The 19,293-nt window shown below is 39.7% G+C and overlaps 1 protein-coding gene across 1 annotated transcript in view; it reads right to left on the reverse strand.

Moving 5' to 3' along the window:
- The window catches only part of LOC120802657 (rho GTPase-activating protein 26-like), a 93,084-nt gene that overhangs the window by 40,581 nt on the left and 33,210 nt on the right, over positions 1-19,293 (reverse strand). Inside the window, exons 2-9 of the mRNA XM_040150711.1 lie at positions 9,669-9,764; positions 7,627-7,688; positions 7,144-7,215; positions 2,116-2,217; positions 1,885-1,995; positions 1,228-1,332; positions 582-711; positions 39-139 (exon numbers count right to left, since the gene is read on the reverse strand). Of these exons, the coding sequence (XP_040006645.1) occupies positions 39-139; positions 582-711; positions 1,228-1,332; positions 1,885-1,995; positions 2,116-2,217; positions 7,144-7,215; positions 7,627-7,688; positions 9,669-9,764 (779 nt within the window). The remainder of the gene's footprint in view (positions 1-38; positions 140-581; positions 712-1,227; positions 1,333-1,884; positions 1,996-2,115; positions 2,218-7,143; positions 7,216-7,626; positions 7,689-9,668; positions 9,765-19,293) is intronic.

The raw sequence follows: 19,293 nt of genomic DNA on the forward strand, positions 1-19,293 counted from the left end.
CTGTGACCTTGTCTGTATGAATGGCCAGAGGTACTCACCGTTTTCCCTCCTGATTTAGGGTCAAACAGTACCATGGTCACCCTCTTGGGCTCACGATGGTACGTGCAGTAGTACTTCACCCAGGTAGATACAAATGAGCCTGGGGGGAAAAAGAGAGAAAAAGAAATGAAGGAAGATGAATAAAGAGAAGGTTCAAAAAAAAAAAAAAAAAAAAACAGGAGAAGAAGAGGAAAACAGAGAAAAACAAAAACAGAGGCAGTGGGAGGAGACTTAGGAGTCTTGGTCAGGTCTGCCTTAGTGCTAGATATGTTACCATGGTACCAGGTCAGAGCTGCAGTCAGGTCAGACTTGACTTCGTCAGCTGTGGGTTCACTATGTTTTGTTTGTTCTGCTTCTCTGTCAGGGTGTGTGTGTATAAACATGCCACCAACATGCATGTACTGTACCTACATATACGCACAGACCCACCCACATACTCTTTTATGTTTCCATGGCACTGCAACACTGTCAGTTGTTGCTGAATTGTGTGCTCATAGTAAGATGTAACGTACACACACACACAGAAGTGGGCTGATACATACGCTTCTCCTGTACAAACAGGTATCCCTCCATGGTGTGCTGACTGACACTCTTGTGATCATGTGGATTCTCCTTCATCTTCCTCATCAGACTCTCCACCTCCGACCGCGTGCTCTCAAAACGGTTCCTCGTCTGTCCAAACACAAGCACAGGGCGGCAAACGCCTTAGGCCTGTCATCGAGTATTCTGATCCTGAGAAAGCTCAACTTGTGTCAACAGCAGAACTCACACTCATCTGTTTTTCAGCAGGATAAGAGATAGATAAAAAGCTCTATGAGAGCAGAGTGAACAAGAAATGCTCGTCGCTATAAATCCTGAATATTTGGGCTTTTCAAATTTCTAATTTTCCTAGAAATAGAGGTGTGACTTCACAAGCTCCTCTTTTGTGATGAGGTTTTGTGTGCCCTTTTGGTCTCACATACTATTTCCAGACGACTCCTGGAGTAACTGTCCTTTGAATTCCTCTCAGCCTGCGGCAGCTTCACATTTACAGAATTATTTTCTCTTTGACATCATCCGGAACTGCACAGTTTTGTCAAAACTGTCTCCTCTGTACTAATGAAGCTGACCCGGTTGACCCTCTGGGCTGTGCTGAAGGTTACGGTGTGACTTTGTGGGTTTTTTTTGTTTTTTTTTGTGTGAACTTACATTCTGTATGCTGATGGTGAGGTCAGTCTTGAAGTGATTAAAGTCCTTTGCCAGCTCATAGCCGTGGTGATAGTAGGTGAACAGGCCTTGGAGGAACGCCAGCAGCTGAGGGAAACAAAATGAGAGAGAGAGAGAGAGAGAGAGAAGGACAAGGAGCTCGATGAGGAAGATGGGGAATGAAAGCAAAAGTGTGAGAATTGACCAATGACCAATTGAGAAATATACTGTTGCCATGCAACTAAGAGAAAATTAAATATTTTAAAAGACATAACTTAAAACAGAGGCAGTGAATTAGACCAACTCCGTACTTTCCCACAGAGCTAAAAGCCAGGTTTGTGTGGTGTGTGTGTGTGCGTGTGCGTGTGTGTGTGTGTGTGTGTGTGTGTGCAACAAATTGTCTTTATTTCAGCAGCAGCTACCACTGTGGTCCCAACAAGCAAGGCACCAAAACCTCCAAACGGCTGTTTGCCAGTAACAGAAGACTGATCTTAGAAATCAGCTGCGGGGTGTGGATATGTCCAAGTGAGTGAATGTAACACAGACCACTACTGAAAAAAGCATGTGTGCTCAGCAACTCTGGGGAAAACAGTTAAAAAAAAAAAAAAATAGGCATATTACATGAAAGAAAAAAAACCAAAAAAAACAGTGTCATCTTACAGGCTCCACAAAGTCGAACATCTTCCTCTCTTGAACCTCCTGCACCTTGAAGACGTACTCCAGAGAAACCTCGTAGAAATGCTGCCGTACGTTATCTACCTGGTTGTCGGCCTACAACAGGGAAAGAAATTAAGAAAACTGACAGACTGATTTTCGTGGAAAAATATGAGAAATATGACCAGTCAGGCGGGAAAGAAGAGGACGGACGTAAATTCAGACACAATATCTTACTTCATGCAGATGTGACTCTTTCTTCCTTGCTGAAAGGCTAAGATGCTTCTCCAGCACTGCACAATACTTCTCTGTCTCTTTGTCATATTTTTTCTTTGCTTCCTGTAACAAAAAAAAAACAAAACTTTTATTGGGTAACAGACCGGCTTCATCTCAGCTAATTCAACTCCTGTGGGACTTCTTGGGGAGCATTCCTGTAATTTTAATAAACCAAACAACTAATCTAATTAATTAATTTAAAAAAAAAAAAAAATTACCATGGACTAATTTGATCAGTGACAACTATCTTCAATCCACCATAGTCCTCAAACAGCTGGAAAAAACATGACTGAAATGCATGTTTTGAGAACAGAGAGCAAGGTATCCTTCATTTAATGTGAATTTCTTTTAGCTTTCGAATAATATTTCCATTTGCCAGGGGGTCCAGCTTGAAATTGTTCCTCTGGGGAGCACAGCTGCTTATGAAACAATAGACTGTTTCATCAGAGCTGAGATCACTAACATAGAAGACAGGCAGATGGATGGATGATAAACCAGGGACAGATAAAGCAGGGTGTGTATTTCTTAGCATCGCTAGATTTAAAAATACAGAGAAGAACTGAAAATTGTACGAGAAGATCAAGAGACACTAAAAGGAAAGAACAACGGAGGCAGCTGTTTCTTTTCTGAACATGTTCTATTGGTTGTACAGTAACTATCGGTCACGTTAGGATCATTAAACTTTAATCTAATTCAAACCGAAGGATGGAAGAGATACGGATATCAGTACAAAGAGACAGAGAGGGAAACAAGAGGAGAGAATTGAACACGTAAACAGAGGAGGGGCAGATCAGGGTGGGTCTCCCACTGTCAGAGAGGCCCTGGGGTATTATTAACTGTACATCTGCCCCCGCCTGTTAATGTTATTGCATTTCTTTATCCCAAAGTCATAACATAACTGGACTGGAGCTTCAGGAAGAGCTCAAAACCATGGGATTTATTATTAGAATCAGAATATTTGGTACTGCCCTAAAAAGCAGTAAAAAGACAGGAAATTGTGATGTCCATTGACAACTTTCTGACATTTTACTGTTACACTTTATTCATTTAATCTGTCAATGGAAAAAAATAATAATAATGAAAATAATAGTTGGAATGCCAGTTAAACCAGAATTCACATTGATATAAATTGCTGGTCCATCCCATATTCTGTTCTTTGGGAAGTAAATAGAATAAAATAATTGATCGCTGAATTCCTATGACAAGTAAAAACGTCTGCTATGAAGAAGGCCTATTGTGTGCAATGTCGTAAATCAATGAACAGCACTGTGACAATACTGGATTTAAATGATGTTTGGCAACAATGTGATGAACCGTTGTCATCGGTCATGTATTTAATTGAATTTCACCAATCTTCCTGTCTGCTTATTTGTGTCCATGTTAATTAGTTTTTCCCCACTCTCACTGGGAAGATATGTGCCAAGGAAAAAAACCTCCCAGGGGAAATAAACGAAATTATGCCTCATCATTCTTTAGTCGGACAATCCAATGATGTCAACCCCTGTTGCAGTCACATGACACAGGTGCTTCATTGCCAAGCCAGTTTCAGCTACGGAGGGAGTCCTCTGGGCAAGAGGAGGAGTAGACAGCAGCTGCAGAATGCATCAGAGATGATGAACATTCCTCGAAACAACAAGGCCTCTGTTTAACGTCTGCCTCTTTGACTTCATCATATTCACTGTGGAAATCATGTCTGACATGGCTACTTCTACAACACTCTCTTTATCGCCCTCATCATGGGTTTAATGACATAATTTTGAATAAAAACATGTGAAGAAAAATCAACTTAAAGAAGCGTGTGTGTGTGTGTGTACTTGTATGGCTATACATTGTGAGGATTAGCTTGCGTTTTAGACTGTGGAGAGAGGACTTCTTGGGAGAGCGAGGACATTTTGGCCGGTCCTCACAACTTTAAAGGGCTGTTTGAGGGTTAAGACTTGGTTTTGGGGTTCAGCTTTAGGGTAAGGGTTGAGGTTACGCGTTTATTTGTGAGGGTTGAGGTTAGGCTAAGGGGCTGGGAAAGGCATTATGTCTTTCTTATGTCGGTATCCTCACAAAGATAAAAGTACAAATGGGTTTGTGTGTAAAGCATGAATGTCATGTTTTCTGTCAATCACTGATTTTTTTTGGTTTTTTTTTACTAAATTTTTAATAAAAAGTAAAAGAGGTATTCAAATTGGTTTATTTTAGGTCATTTCCATCCTCAGCCAGCAGGTGGCAATGTCTTCACAGTATGCTTATTGATGATTTTCCTTTTTATTATTTTGCCAGCAGAGTAAAGCAAATGAAATGTTTTGAAACGGCACCATGTCCTGTCACCAGACTGAGTCGTGACTCAGTCAAGTTTGACTACTCAGTCCCTTGCTCTGTCATGTCAACAGCTTGGAAGTGACGCTGAAACATGATGCCAGCCAACACCTCATCACCCGATCTGCTTCTGCATATAGCAGATGGCATGAAACATAAGGAATATACTGTTCTGTTACCTACTTTTAGCATAAAAGTGTTTACATGGTTAACATTTAACTTAATAACCACTTCCTCAAAAGAAGCAGCATCTGCGGTGCCTTTCTGGGGCTTAAACTGACGCAGGGCTGACTCCTGAACTCACCCAGTCATCGAACTCTAATTTTTCAGCTTTCTATAAATTCTATAAATTCTATAAATCATTACTTGCAAGTGCATCTGTGTTTATTCACGTGACACAATGCATCATGCCCGGGCCTTATCTACAACACTTCGTAGCTCCACTTCACCAACATCGCTGCAGTGTTAGATCCTTTCGGGGAGTCTATTCTGAGCGCGTTTGTTCAGAAATGCTTTAATCGTTTTTGCAGGATTAATGTTTTGATATAAACATAGGCCTCACATTACCGGCAGTATTTCCTTTAGTCTTAAAGGCAGCGTTGTGCTGACGGTGCTCACAGTGAATGTTTAATTTAAAGATGCAATGCTTCATCGAGACCCTCTTCCCGCAGCAATCTGATTGGCGTGATTTCCTTGATGAATAGGATTAGAGCCTGGACCAGAGTTTTCATTAAATAAACAGTGTAATAGTTAACCCTGCATGTTTTAAACATATTCCTCTAATTCTTTATCCACTCACTGTATTTCTCCTAAGACTCCTCTCGCGTTCGAGGTCTGCCGCCTCTGGAGCTTTAGGCCAAGGTGAAACTGTGCCGAGTGAAGTTGCCGTCAGTTCTTTTAGGGCTAAACTGGGATTAGTACATCGCTCATAGTGACCTAACCGCACAGATTATGCGTTCACTTCTTAATCTGGCCACCATGTCACAATCAAACAATGACCTGTTATAAGGGGACGGATTAGCAGGGTATGCACTGATAATATGTTTAATACTGCCTGTATCATTGGAACCCCCATGACTACTCATCTTGGTCCTAAGGCTAATGACTGTACAGGGTAAATTTACCATAACCTGCTGTAAAGAGATTACTAAAACTGAAATATGGCATATTCACTAAACGGGGCAAGGGGTTACCCAAAAAAAGTACAGTATAGTTCTTACCTTTTAATTTAAGAGTGTTGTACGACTTATTTTTAAAGTCCTGTCAGATGTTGTCGTTTACTTTGAATTTTCACGGTGATTAAAGAGAGGGAATGTTGAAGCAGATCCAAGATACAACAATTAAAATGTAAACACCTTTCTTTTTTTACCCACCTGCTTGCTTTTCTTATGTTCAGTGTATCCATACCCTCCTGTACACTCAGTCAAGGTACAACAGATTTATACTCACTGAAACCCTGTAACAACACCGGCTATGCCGTGAGGGAGCCCTGTTGGCCTCTGAGACCCCCCAGTGGGAAGAAGTGATTTATGGCAGGATTATGTATTCCTCTAATCTCCTATTCAGGTCATGCAGTGACGGCACAGACACTCGGTATGGGAGAAGAGACCCTGACACGTGCAGTAAATATTCTGTAAATGTTTTTATGCTTCAGCCTTTTATTACAAGCTTTTCTTAAAGGGACCTTTGCAAATTCTCTAGGTGCAACTGACTAAGATGGTGACCTTTACAACAAAGACTGAGCATTTTAGTTTGTCATTAACACTTACGGGTCTGTGGAACACACAATGGCATATCATGGCATTGTTTTCAGTTTCCAAGATATTCTATACTTGATGGTATTTGGCTTTTTCTATTATCTTATTCTTAAATCTTCAGCTCCTGGCAAAGCTGTAAATGCAGAAGTATTACAAATGTATTTAGGATATACTTAATATTACAGTACTGTATACTGAAGACACTCCAGGAAATACTGTAATTATCCTGCATTAAGGAGGATCTCACTGGAACTTTAATGTGTGCCATGAATTTTAAAAAGGCCATATGACTAGTGGACGTGCCATTTTTCTGGAGCTGCTGTGATCAAGTAATTTCAACGAAAATGAAAAAAGAATACAGTGACTGCAAATTATATGGCTGATTTTATCTTTTATAGGTACTGAACACATAAAATGAAGACACACTGCTACAATGTCAACCAGGTGGTAGGGATGTGGAGGTACCAGTGTTGCTGCGACTGAAAACCATTTCACCCGCGGTGCTGCACTAAAGTGTCAAAGGTCGAACATCAATTACCGAACCCAGTGACCTGAGGTCTTTCCTGGAGTCTAACAATCGTCATTATAAAACAAAGTTCCAAAATCTGATGGGATGAATCACATTTGAAGCTTTTGCAAAACCGCTGCTAAATACCAATATCTGTCACTGCTTAAAAGTCAAATGCACAACTAAATATTTTTTTAACAAAAATTGAAGAAAGGCTGTATATGAATGTCCACCATATGTTTTGGGTGGGTGCTGCGTCTGACAGTTCTCCCCTAACAGCTGCAGAAGCACTAAAAGGATTTTATTGATTTACTGATTTATGCTTCAGTGCCATGTATCGATACTGGTGCACCGTACACATGTGGGGAAAGTCATTGCTGTCGCCAGTCCTGTGGCTGTGCAGAGTAGCTCGCTTACCTTGGCTGCACTGATCTGTTCTTTCCTGAACCGCTCAAGGGGCATAATCAGAACGTCGTTGGCGTTTTCGATCTGGGGGCACACACATCAATGTCACAGACCAGCAAGTATACATTACTGCATTACTGACATCTTTTAAATGACAATGGTTACTCGTATCATTTTCTGTTAAATTATAATGATTTCTACTATTATTATTTGTACAATGGCAAACTGAAAATATCACAGACCTCTGAATTTAGAAGCTCAATACAGCTCCCTGGGTTACAGGGGCATGCATGAAAAGAAGACTGAATTATTTACCATATTCTAAAAATAAATTACTTGTCCTCTAACTAATTTCGACTAATCAATTTAGAGGGCGCAGTCCTATCAATGTCAAAATATTTGCTGAGTAATGACAAGCTATATGTGTAAAACACAGCCCCTACTCCCTCGAATCAACCACCTCTAATATCCCTTACAATTTGTTAGGTCACTCACCATCCGTGTCCTCTCATCCTCCAGGTTCTGTAGGACCGCTGCAAACTCCTGAAGAGACTTGGCTAAGGACAGACGAGGGGACGGGGAAAAACACAAAGAGACATGACAGACAAGAGAGTTTGAAAAAGTTTGTATTTCAAATAGTCACGGTGAGACGCACACAAGTACAGACAAACAGAAACAGGGAGTGTTTGAAGAAAGTTGGCATGAGGTGGCATTGATGAAAGTTCTTTGTGTCTGTTATTCGACCCCTTACAAATTTTTCTGAAGTCGTGAAACAGCAGAGTAATTAACTGGGAATGAAATCACAATTTCGAGGGTTCGTTTCTATGGTGCATTCAAAGTGAGCACGACTCAGTGCTTGTTTCCCCGTTCACTGGCAAGCGAGGCACAGCTACATTGCTTTGGGCCTGAGTTTCCACTTCAACTGCCTCTGTCCCTATCCAACACTTCTCTCTCTCACACGCAGACACACACAGACACAGACACACACACACACACACACACACACACACACACACACACACACACACACACACACAGAGCTTCTCAAAGTTAGACTTCAAGCTACAGGATTTGGTACTTGGAAGTTGGAATCCACTATAAAAGAGAGGGACCTCAGGACTTTGCAAGAAATGTATTAAAGACAACAAAATCTTTTAATAAAGCTTATTGAATGCAGTCAAACCTTTTAGCTCGATCACACATTATACATCAATCACACTGAATAATAAAGTATGATACTGAGAGAATCACAATGAGATATTGAACCACTAAATGAAACAGAGGCTATTTAAGGCTATTTTGACATCATTTTAAAAATGTTTTAATTTTTTAACTTTTTTAATTGATATGCACAGATCAGTTTGAAGTGAGATAATAAAATAAACATTGCATAACAGAAAGGAAATCAGTTTTGACATGACTAGGACTATTAATATCCTAAAAACAAAAGTGCTGTGGTGCAACCCAGTTGAGCAGCAAGCTGTTCAGGAAAGATAACTAAGGACAGTTAAACAACAGCCGTGGGTGGGTCAGGCCAGTGAAGAGCTTCAGCTTGCACAGACAGAGCCCGGCAACATGAGAGGGCGTGGTGGCCGCTGCATGTTTCGCAGCAGGCTGTTTGGACCAAAAAAAAAAAAAAGACTACAAAGCCTGGATGAGTTCATGGAATTAAGAATATTACTCACTTGTACATCATTATTAAAACAATATTCTCATGTACACCAATGTGTGTTAGGTTTGGGTCAGCAGCATGTTTTTAACACTGATTGGAGAGGGGAGAGTTGTTAACATCAGACAAGAGCAACATTAAGAAATAAAACAAGGATATGTGCAACAGGCTTTAGCAAGAGCTCTGAAACATGTTACTTCAAGTAGAACACTTTATTATGTTTTCATTGCAGAGGATGAGGAAGCATTGACATTGTGATAATGACTGTATATCTTATGTTACTGAAGCTTTTGTTATGGAGAATCAGTAGAAATCTACACTGTTAACTGGACTTTAGATCTTACATTATCTGTGCAACAGATGCTCCTGACGCCCCTGGAAAAGAATACTTGTTGATTCTTAGCACATGTTATTATGACAACAAAAAAATGAAAGTGAAGAGGATTAGGCTTTTGTGCACCTTGACTGGCTTCACCTTCTGTATTCTGCCCAAAGTCAATGAAGAATGTGGTACGATTATGCACAATTATGATTCAATTAATGTGCAAATTGATCACAGTATTAGGATTTGGTGTTTGTGTTTGTATTTATAGCCAGTGTATGGCCTGGCAGTGAAAATTAGTTTTCATATGATTTTTACAATTTGCCAATAAATTCTGGCTGATGGGATTCATCAAAGACCAAGCTCCGATGCTAAAAAAGATACAGAACATAATTTGAGACTTTTTTTATCTGAAAATCAAGCTCGTCTTTACATCAGAGCTGATATGACTGTCCAATTTCAGGGACTATAAACGGCAAAGCACTGTCTACAAACTTCCCTCTGCCGGTACAGTAAATGTACCGGATTTCCTATCAGCAAGCTCACCTATGCATATCTCATCATCCGTCTCAGCATCTCCGATACACTGGAATTTGAACTCGTTGAGAGAGTCAGCAAACTTCCTCTTGGCTGTTGACAGACCTGAGAGTAAAGATAGAACAGAAAAAAAACAAGCTGTTAGGATTAGCTGTTTTATTTTACCAGCAGAAACAGTATACTTTGTTTGACAAAAGCCACATTTCATGTTTAGTGCCTTATTCTGTGGGCGTTCATAATGATTCAACCACTAACTGACTCTTAGAAAGCATCACATTCTTACTATTACTACATACTCTTACTACATTCTTACTACCATGTAAGAGAATACCTTTCTTAGTAACACTTTTTATGCAATAACTGCAAGTGAGAGTGAGTGGAAAAAGCCTAAAATCAGACGGGCAGATACTGTGAGTGGATCCCCAGTGGTGTTAGTGATGGGAGTTGACAGCCCCTACACTTGTGTGGAGGTCTGTGCGTCAGTGTGCGCGTTGTGCTTAAAAGTGCAGAAAGTTCCATTATACTTAAGTCACATTAGCCAGGAGAGGCAGTGAAAAGCCTCGGACAGATGGATGCCTTTCAAATAATACATGAGGCGCTAAGAGCTCCTAGGAGACAGACACTCACGGCGAGTTTGGCTCCCTGTCCATTTAAACTCAAGGCAAGGTCACCTCCACTACAAACTCTCCTGTTGCTGGGAGGGCTGAGGTCAGCAACATATACAGAATTGGCGCGAAATAGGGGGAGGATGGAGAGGAGGACACAAAGCGAGAGAAACTTCTCATAACTTTCTTAGAAACGACAGAGATTGAGGAACAAATCAGGCTCTTGCATGCTATCCCAACATTGAGACACAATGCGTTATATGAATTTTAAAATAATGAACATATATAAGGTTGCTTTGGCTCATTACTCCATTACTGGCATGGTCAAATAAGAAAGAGAAAGACCTACAACAAAAGTAACCGTATGATGTGGTCAATCCCGGCAGGGAAATCCCACTTCTACAGAGAGAGGAGGAAAGAAACTACATAAAATGTTCCCGAGCAAAGATGTATTTTGGTGGCATTTTGAAAAATATTGATGGAACTTAAAATGAAATCCAGACAAGGATGCAGAGAAAGAGACAGAAAAGAGAGGAGAGATCAAGAGTCTCATGGAAAGACAGATGAGAGTCAGGGAAAGGACAGCGAGTGTAGAGAGAGAAGACAGAGAGAGCGTAATTGGCCATGTTCATGTAAATAGGTCCTCCATACAAGTATGTATGGGTCGTGTGCGTGTGTGTGCGTGTGTGACTGTGTGAGCACACGTGCACGTTTGGAAAGATGTGCTTTAGCTGCTGCCAGAAACACGCGTATACTGGCACACAGACACACGCCCCTCTCCCTCTCTCGGGACTGACTCACAAAAACATTGCAGGATGTCAGTTAGCAGTGAGTCACAGTGGCTCCGTGGTGTCAAAATAACTAAAGTATGACCAAAATGAGACCACACTCCAACCTTGAAGGATAAACTGTGGTTTTACAGTGCCATTGTCCAGTAAAGAAAAAAAACTTTCATTGAGCTCCATTAGTCCTACGTTGTGACACATTATAATAAAATGAAAACTATAGCAGTAAGCTGGAAAAAAAAAAAAAAGAAAACTAGCGGGATACAAGCAATGTGGACTGTGCTGGAAATGGACAATGGATCTTCCTTATGTTCCTTCTAGATTGAAAATGTTTGGACTGAAAAAGAACATGCATGTGTCATATCATTTACCAACTAATAATAATTTATCAGCAACAACTTCCTGTTTATTGACTAATCATTAAAGCCTTTAAAGAGATATTAAGTAATAAATCATTCTTTCAGTTTTTGCCTGCGAATAAGAAACTGCTACTCTGGCACAGTTTATAGTTGTGGGCATAAATATTGAAGAATTATTGAAATGAGCCAAACAGTAAACGGGCACAACAGTTTCCACTCACTTGTGGTGTCGTTCTTCACTGTTGAGCCAAAGGATTCGTGTTTAGGTTCGAGACAGCATGGAGTTACTGTTTCACAAGCAGAGCATGGCCTACTCTCTGAGACTGCAGTCCGTGCATCCATGGCTTTGAAAGCCCGAAATCTCAGCACCTGGCTAGGACATCTATGAGATACTATAGTGACTCAACAACCACAACAAGTGAAAGCTCTGCAGACACATCGTTGCATTTTGAGACAGCAAAATCTTACGTGTTAATTTAAACTGATGGTTTGTTTATAGGGAAAAAAGATGAATGAACAGAATCATTATTTTGTATGTTTTTTAAAGCACAATGGCAGCATGTAAGTGATTAAACACACCCCTTTCAGGCTTGAAAAGTTGTTGTAGAGAGTTTGTAGTGAATGATGTACTTTTAAAACATAGTTAAAGTATACTGATTTTTAGTATCATCTTTATCATCAAAATCAGCAACATTACATATTGTCAAATGAGGCCACACTGTCAACAGTTCTTAGGTATAAACCATATTAAAACGCATAACTATCAGGATCTACTTTTCAGATGTGATGCCACCGAAGTGCCTGTTTTCTTTTACACATTGTTCACTGACCTTTTATTTTTGTAGCTTTTCATTTGTTCTGTCTAGTAGGACCAGTGCATTATTTGCAGCATGGATAGCCTCAGTGGGAATCAAATTCAGCTCGGGCAACACTGATGTCGAGCTTTGTGCCCACTGAGTTACACAAAACTATATCTTTGCCCACACTCTCCTCCTCACTATTATTTTTGGCCTCCATCTCCCGTCCTTCTCTCTTCTGACTACTCCTTTGTGCTACTGACAGTTTCTCTCGGCACCTTGTGTGTGAAACGTGCCGGTCGTAGATTTCTCGACTCTGGATCCAGCCACACTCCACATGCTCTCCTTCATAAACATCAAAACCAACCACAGACCGAGGAGTAGGAAAACAGAAGAGCGTTAAAAAAATGAAGCCTCGGATACACTTACAACCTTTTATATTGTCAGTTTATGATTACATGTATTCTAAAAGTTACTGTTTAATAATCCTACTTCATTTTATAAATTTTACAGAATGCCTGTTGATGAGCCACAGAGAGTCATAGGAACTTGTGGTGGGGAAAGAGCAAACAGTGACAGCAATCAACGGCTGATGTGGAGACTAGTTTATAGCCAATGAAATAAAGATTTTTATAATTACAGCCGAAATACCTAGCACCGAGGCGCAAAACAGTGCGTCGGGAGAGTAGACCTTCCTCTGATACTGAGGGACTCAACCCCAAAGATGTTGGATGCTGCTGTTTTAGATAGACCTCTAACGGCCAAAATTCAAGCCTAAAACTACAGAGATTGATGCCCCGGTTTGGTTCGACAGACCATGGTTTTTGTTTCACTGCTGAAGCGAAACTGCTTCTATGCACTGAAAACTTTATTCCTTCCTGTTTTTATACTGTTACTTTGAAAATTCAGTGCAACGAACTGTTCTCATTAAGACCAGCACACAGGAACACCCCTAAAAAAAAAGGCACACCTGGGTATTGTCAGTTCATAGTTGAAGAGCTGAGTCACTGTTGACCAAGTTTCAGCTTAATCAATGAAATATCTTTAGTTTAGCATGAAGTTCAAATTTATGAGCTTGTTTAAAATAAACTGTAATAAACTTGAGTACATCTCAAGTAGAGCATTAAAAGATTAAAAAAAACATTTTTAATAGATTTCACCTGGCGTGAGTGTCCTCTAACCCTTCGATAATGAATGCTGCCGGAGGCACATTAGGTTACACCATTATAATTTATAAGGGCTTTAAAAAGTACAGCAATAACAACCGTTTATTCATCAGTAAAATAAGCATCTGAAGGTTAACACCGGTTCTGAAAAGAAAACGCTTAAAACCATAGGCATAACAATAGACTTCTATGTAGATGAAGGATCCCAGTATGATTGTGGAAAGTGAGTCACCCTCTGCACGGTACATAACACGAGACATGAGAGTGTCAGTTTCACAATATGGCTCCAAAAAAACCCTCAAATAGTCTAGTGTGATGATCAAAAATTTAAATGCTCATTACAGTTAGCTAATTCAGAAGCTTCATAGGAGATACCCACTTTTTCCTTAACGATGGACCATTTGGTCTTCACTTTAATTTTTCTGATAGGTCACAACAATGTATCCTATAGACAATTTATACATTTAGCTGTAGACAGTTCAGAAAATCTGATTATGTAAATTATTTGAATAGCAGTTCTTTATTTTTGGACTTTTTGTATCATCATTTTAAAATCAACCTTTTATTCTGGATGGGGTTTATATTCATATGTGGTGTTATGTTGCGTAATAAGGCAGCACTACAATGGCCAGTATTATATAAAAGGCTGCTTTGTCCATCCAGATGTGTGTGGTTCCTTGTAACGATTTGGTACAGTACTTGTAATCTGCTGTAATGTGTGATGAAGCTATTATTATGACATTAATGTTGGTATTAATGTTTTCCAGTTACTTGACAATGTTTCAGAATGAAATAATAAGTAGTTTACAAATTTGACAAAGTCCATGTTGTATTTTCATACCACAATTTTACTGCTTCTCTCCATTTGCATTGGCCAGCGAATGACTGTAAAGTGTGACTTTATTCTGCTATGGAAACAATGGCTTCAGGTTGTATCACTCAAAAACAGTGGTGAAAAACATACTCATAAATATGCATTTCTATTCAGTTTACCCACCCTTGGAGGATGTCTCAGTGTACATTTTGGCAAACGCTGTGTTGGAGTAACATTAAAAAAAAAAGAAAAAATTCTGGCTTCTATATGTAAATACATCATACGTATCAGATAAATCATGCATGTCATATCACTCCCGACGCCATGTTCTCGTTAGATGCTGGCAACAGCAACGCACTCAGACACACACAAGCACACACGTACCTTAATACTGTATGTCTGTGTAGACACACATACACACAAGCCACAGACTCAAACTTTGTTTTCAAATCAAAACCACATTGCTGGCTGATATGATTCTGCAAGATCTTTCCAACACAAATGAATTACTACAAAACATAGAAAGAATTACATCTCACAACAAGTACATTGTTCAGAGAAGCTTTTGTGTAAGAGAGTGTACCACTACCATTTATGGTAGCTGTTTCAATGCAGTGATTCACAAGTTCAAGCCCTAGGTTAAAAGATACTGAACCAACATATGTGATGAATAGAAGTAACAATTTTAATAAAAAATTAAATTACACCTAGTGGTATTTAGCCAGGCAGATAGTTAGGATTTATGTGCTGAGGGTTTCCAGATGTTTAGACTTTTTCCTGCCAAGTTACTCAGGATCATGCACAGACTTTGATGTGTAAAGTTGTGAGTAATTTTCTACCATCAGTAAAAAAAATAGTTCCGAAGGAAAACTGTTGACAGCAAGGTCAGTGAATTATTCAGAGTAACCAAGACACTGAACACAACAAAGTAAAGCTTAATTCACCGTCATAGCATTGGGGTAGCAACGAGTGTAACATAACACAAACACTCTGCAAGGAAAACCTAAACTATCTGCATGGCTAGGAAGACACTGCCAACATCAATGTGCTATCTGACTTTGGCAGACTTCGATATTGAACCCTGGCCCATTTAGGCATACATTCATTAATGTGCACAGTCCACGTGAATAAACCAACAAACAGAATTGAATTACATGTTGCGATGCCCCTGATATTGCATATTTTTAATATTGAATATCAGATTTGCAGTTGGAAAAAAAAAAAAAAAAAAGGCAGCATTGCTGCTGGCTCAGGGATGATTGTAGATGATACTCTACTGTCACTGCTGTTTGGTATTTGTGTGTGTGTCCGGGCAAGAAGGACAGCAGAGGACAGTGACAGCTAAAAATAAGTGACCCCGTTGACACTCACTTCTCTGTCCTCTTCCACTCTTCTATAGCACTTGCTCCACTGAATTCCCCCCATTCTTCACTCTTTCAATTCCTCCTGAGCTCATGACACCGACCCAATTGAGACACACAAAAATAAACGCACAAACAAGCAGCACCAAGTAGGCATAACACATGAACTCGGGACTTTGACTACAGCTCTTATACACACATTCAAGACAGAAGTAGTTGTTGTAGGCACATTCAATTAGCATACCTGGTCGATTAAAACCTGCAGATGAATGTATTCGTGCCATAGCTTACCTTGGTGGTTAATTCCCATTTACTACAAAGTGGGTCTTTTTTGTAGTTTTGCCTATAATTTGTGTGGATAGAAATAAGAATAAACTGAGATCTGGGAACTTGACAACATTGCTAAAAAGAAGTGTTGGGGAAGAAACACGATGGTTTGATTGTAAAACGAGTTGTAAACAAGCCCCAATGTTAGTCAAATTTAGTTGGATGAGAAAATGAAGGTTTGAAGTAAAATTATTACTCAAGATATCCATTGTAAACATTCAGTGGGGGATAATTACAGACATTTCAGATCTCGATTTTTCCCTCCAAATGACGCAGTTTTTAATTGAACTTCATTGTAGCAATGTCGCTGTGTTCCCGAATCTCTTTTAAAAGCAATTACTTTGAAAACTATTGCCAGACTATCTGATAATAAAAATTATCATTAGTTGCAGCCCTACATCAATTACAAACAAAGGGGATGATGAGCAGTGTCCAGAGGTGGTTTGAAGAAAATTAAAGGAAAATGATGACCTGTCCACTACAATCCACTGAACCCAATGAACACTGATGTCTGCATGGTCAGCTGTAACATGGGGATAATACAGGTGCTTTGTTACTGCCAATACATGTCGACATGTGTGGGGGAACGGCTGTCAGCATGAGGCAAAACAGATGTTTCTTCTTTCTGGCTTGTCATATAGATATTTCATGAAGATGGTTTGCTTGTCATGTGTGATTACACTGTTGTGGGAATCCTGTCAGTGCTAAATACAGTATGCCAGTCACATGCTCTGTATACAATTCAGCAATGACATTTGAGGGACAGTGGTTTGGATACTACTGGAATAAGGCATCCTGCTCACAAAAGCAGCACACACACACACACACACACACTGCACTGTAAGTTACATAAAATGAATTGCAATTAACCACAACCATGCAGCGACACTGTACAACGGCCGCTATGTGTATTAACTCACAAACACACACATACACAGTCCAAAGAATGGGTCTGTGTGATATCAACAGGATATCCAGCAGTAGCTTGAACTCTGCAGTAGCTTTGTTCAACAAGCATGTGAATAGAAACCCTATTCATCAAGTGGGACAAACACACACACACACACACACACACACACACACTATTCATCCGTGGAGACAAAGACAGATTTCAGTCTCCTCATCTAATTCTTTACATGACCAAGCAGCCAACAACAAGAAGAATTTGTGGACTCAATCATATAGTGAAAGACTGTAAAATCATACTACAGTACAAACTACACTGGTACAATTTATTTTGTAAAAAAAAGATTTCTAATACTTCTTTAAGAATTTTTTAAAAATTAATGGCACAGTGTACATATTGTTTTGTGGTTGCCATTGTTGCGGGACCAACCAGAAAAATGTGGCATTTTAATTCAATTTATTTTCACATGTGACCTCAGACCGATGTTTCTATTTCTGAAATTTCTACCGAATTTCAGTTACATAAACAAATACAGATCTGTGTTTTCATACTGCGATACATACATTTGGGTCTACTATAAAGTATAATACAGTATAATATTCATGTACTGTAGTTACAATGATAAATCGGCATACAGTATTTTTGATCAGAATCCCTAAAATCTAATCATTAAAGAATAATGACCAAGATGTACTGGGTGGGAAATTGTTTTTATTGTTTCTGAATTACCTAAATTATTGGCTACATTATGGGCTACTCCATGTTAAAAATCATACTGCTGCCAAACACCTTCACTTCTCTTAGTACAATCCTGTAAGACTGACCCCGATATCTAACACCTACCCAACTGTCCCTTGGCCAAATGTGCTTGCTTTCTTGTGTGGCAAGCTCTGTACGCGTGTATATGTGTGAGCGTGAATGTGTGTACAGGAAAAGTCATCATTACTGTGGCATCCTGATCCTTTATACGAAAAGAAATGTCTCATTGAAACCGTATGAGTTTGAAAGTAAGGTGTTTCTGTCCAAAAAGAAAAAAAAAAACGAAAAAAAAAAACATTCATGGCCGGGCTTTCCTGTTTGACAGAGAACACAAGGTCACCTTGACATTTAGAATGGAGGAAACACTTCCTTCATTGCAATAATAAGTCACCAAAGCAGGGAAAGTGTGTGTGAGAGAGAGAGAAAAAGCAAAGCAACGTAGGTTGGGGGGAAAGCAGGAGTCAAAGGTCACCCTTCGTCTTTCCATTCTGCTTAGTCAGCTTTATGGGAAGCAGGCTGAGTCTGTGCACACAGATGGACAACATGTACTGTCTGATCACTCTTCCTCTGACCACAGTAGAGCATATATGGGTGATTAAGGTCAAATCTGGCCATGAATGTAGATCCCGTTACAGACCCACATATCATCCGCCTATAATATGATCCACCAACACAGCTGGAGAACAGTAGAAAAAAAGCTCACCACTGTCCAGTTATATTAAGTCTATACCTTCCAATACCGTCTCATACAGTGTCTGTGGGCTGTGTAAAGTGGGTTAATGTCGGGAGGTTAAAGGTGGATTACTAATCACGGTGGAATCACCTTCGGCGCCTTCAGCCACTGGAATATATTGTGGCACGAATGGTGTTAATTTTATGGCTGACTTGAAAAAAAGAGTGTGTATTCCAACTGCGTAAGAACAAGAAAGTCCGTTTTAATGTTTTGTTATGGCACAAGAGAAAATCGTATCCAAGATCATTTCAGCACTGTATAAGTTTGCATTTGGAGGCAACAGCAATAACGTCACTCTGGAAATCGAAAGGAAGGGAGAAATGGGGAGAAAGAGAGGGAAAAAAGCTCAGGGTTATATTTTATCTCATCACCTTACAGGGCCTAAGCTGGCTGCCTGTACAGTAAATATGTCATCAGGTGAAGTTTCTGCCAAGATGCCTGGACAACCTCCAGGCCATGGCTAACTCTTCACACATACTTGCACGCATGTAGGACACACGTGGATACACATCAGGGTTGGGCTTTGTCAATCGCCAATGGCTGACTGTCATCACAATGCTGGGCTCAAACAAAAAAACAAAAAAAACAAAAAAAAAACAAAAAAAACAGAAAAGCTATTATTGCAAGCTCAGGTTTTTACAGCAGAAAACGTCAAACATCAGTGCCGTTCTTGAACATTACCCAAAAAATTTGTTTGGCCAATTAGCGCCCAGTATTCAGGTCAGATGACGTAACACGGCTGTAACTAATGTGCTGTCTGAAAGGGAATTTTGGAGTAACTTTGGCTCAAAGTCACCTATAAAGATGGACAATTTTGACAAAACTGAAGAGTCAGTTATGTTAAATTTCAGGACGTAAAAAGAACAGGAAACTTTTCACATAACGTAGCAAAAAAAAACAAAAAACGCCTTATAGCAGTCAAGAAAAGGTTTTCCTCCATAGCTTGTAAACATAACTCAGAAAAAGCTTGTCAGGGGTCTACACTGTCTACACTGTGGAGTTAACCAACTCCTTAACTAAG

This window comes from Xiphias gladius, chromosome 17 (assembly GCF_016859285.1).
Source record: "Xiphias gladius isolate SHS-SW01 ecotype Sanya breed wild chromosome 17, ASM1685928v1, whole genome shotgun sequence".
NCBI lineage: Eukaryota > Metazoa > Chordata > Actinopteri > Istiophoriformes > Xiphiidae > Xiphias > Xiphias gladius.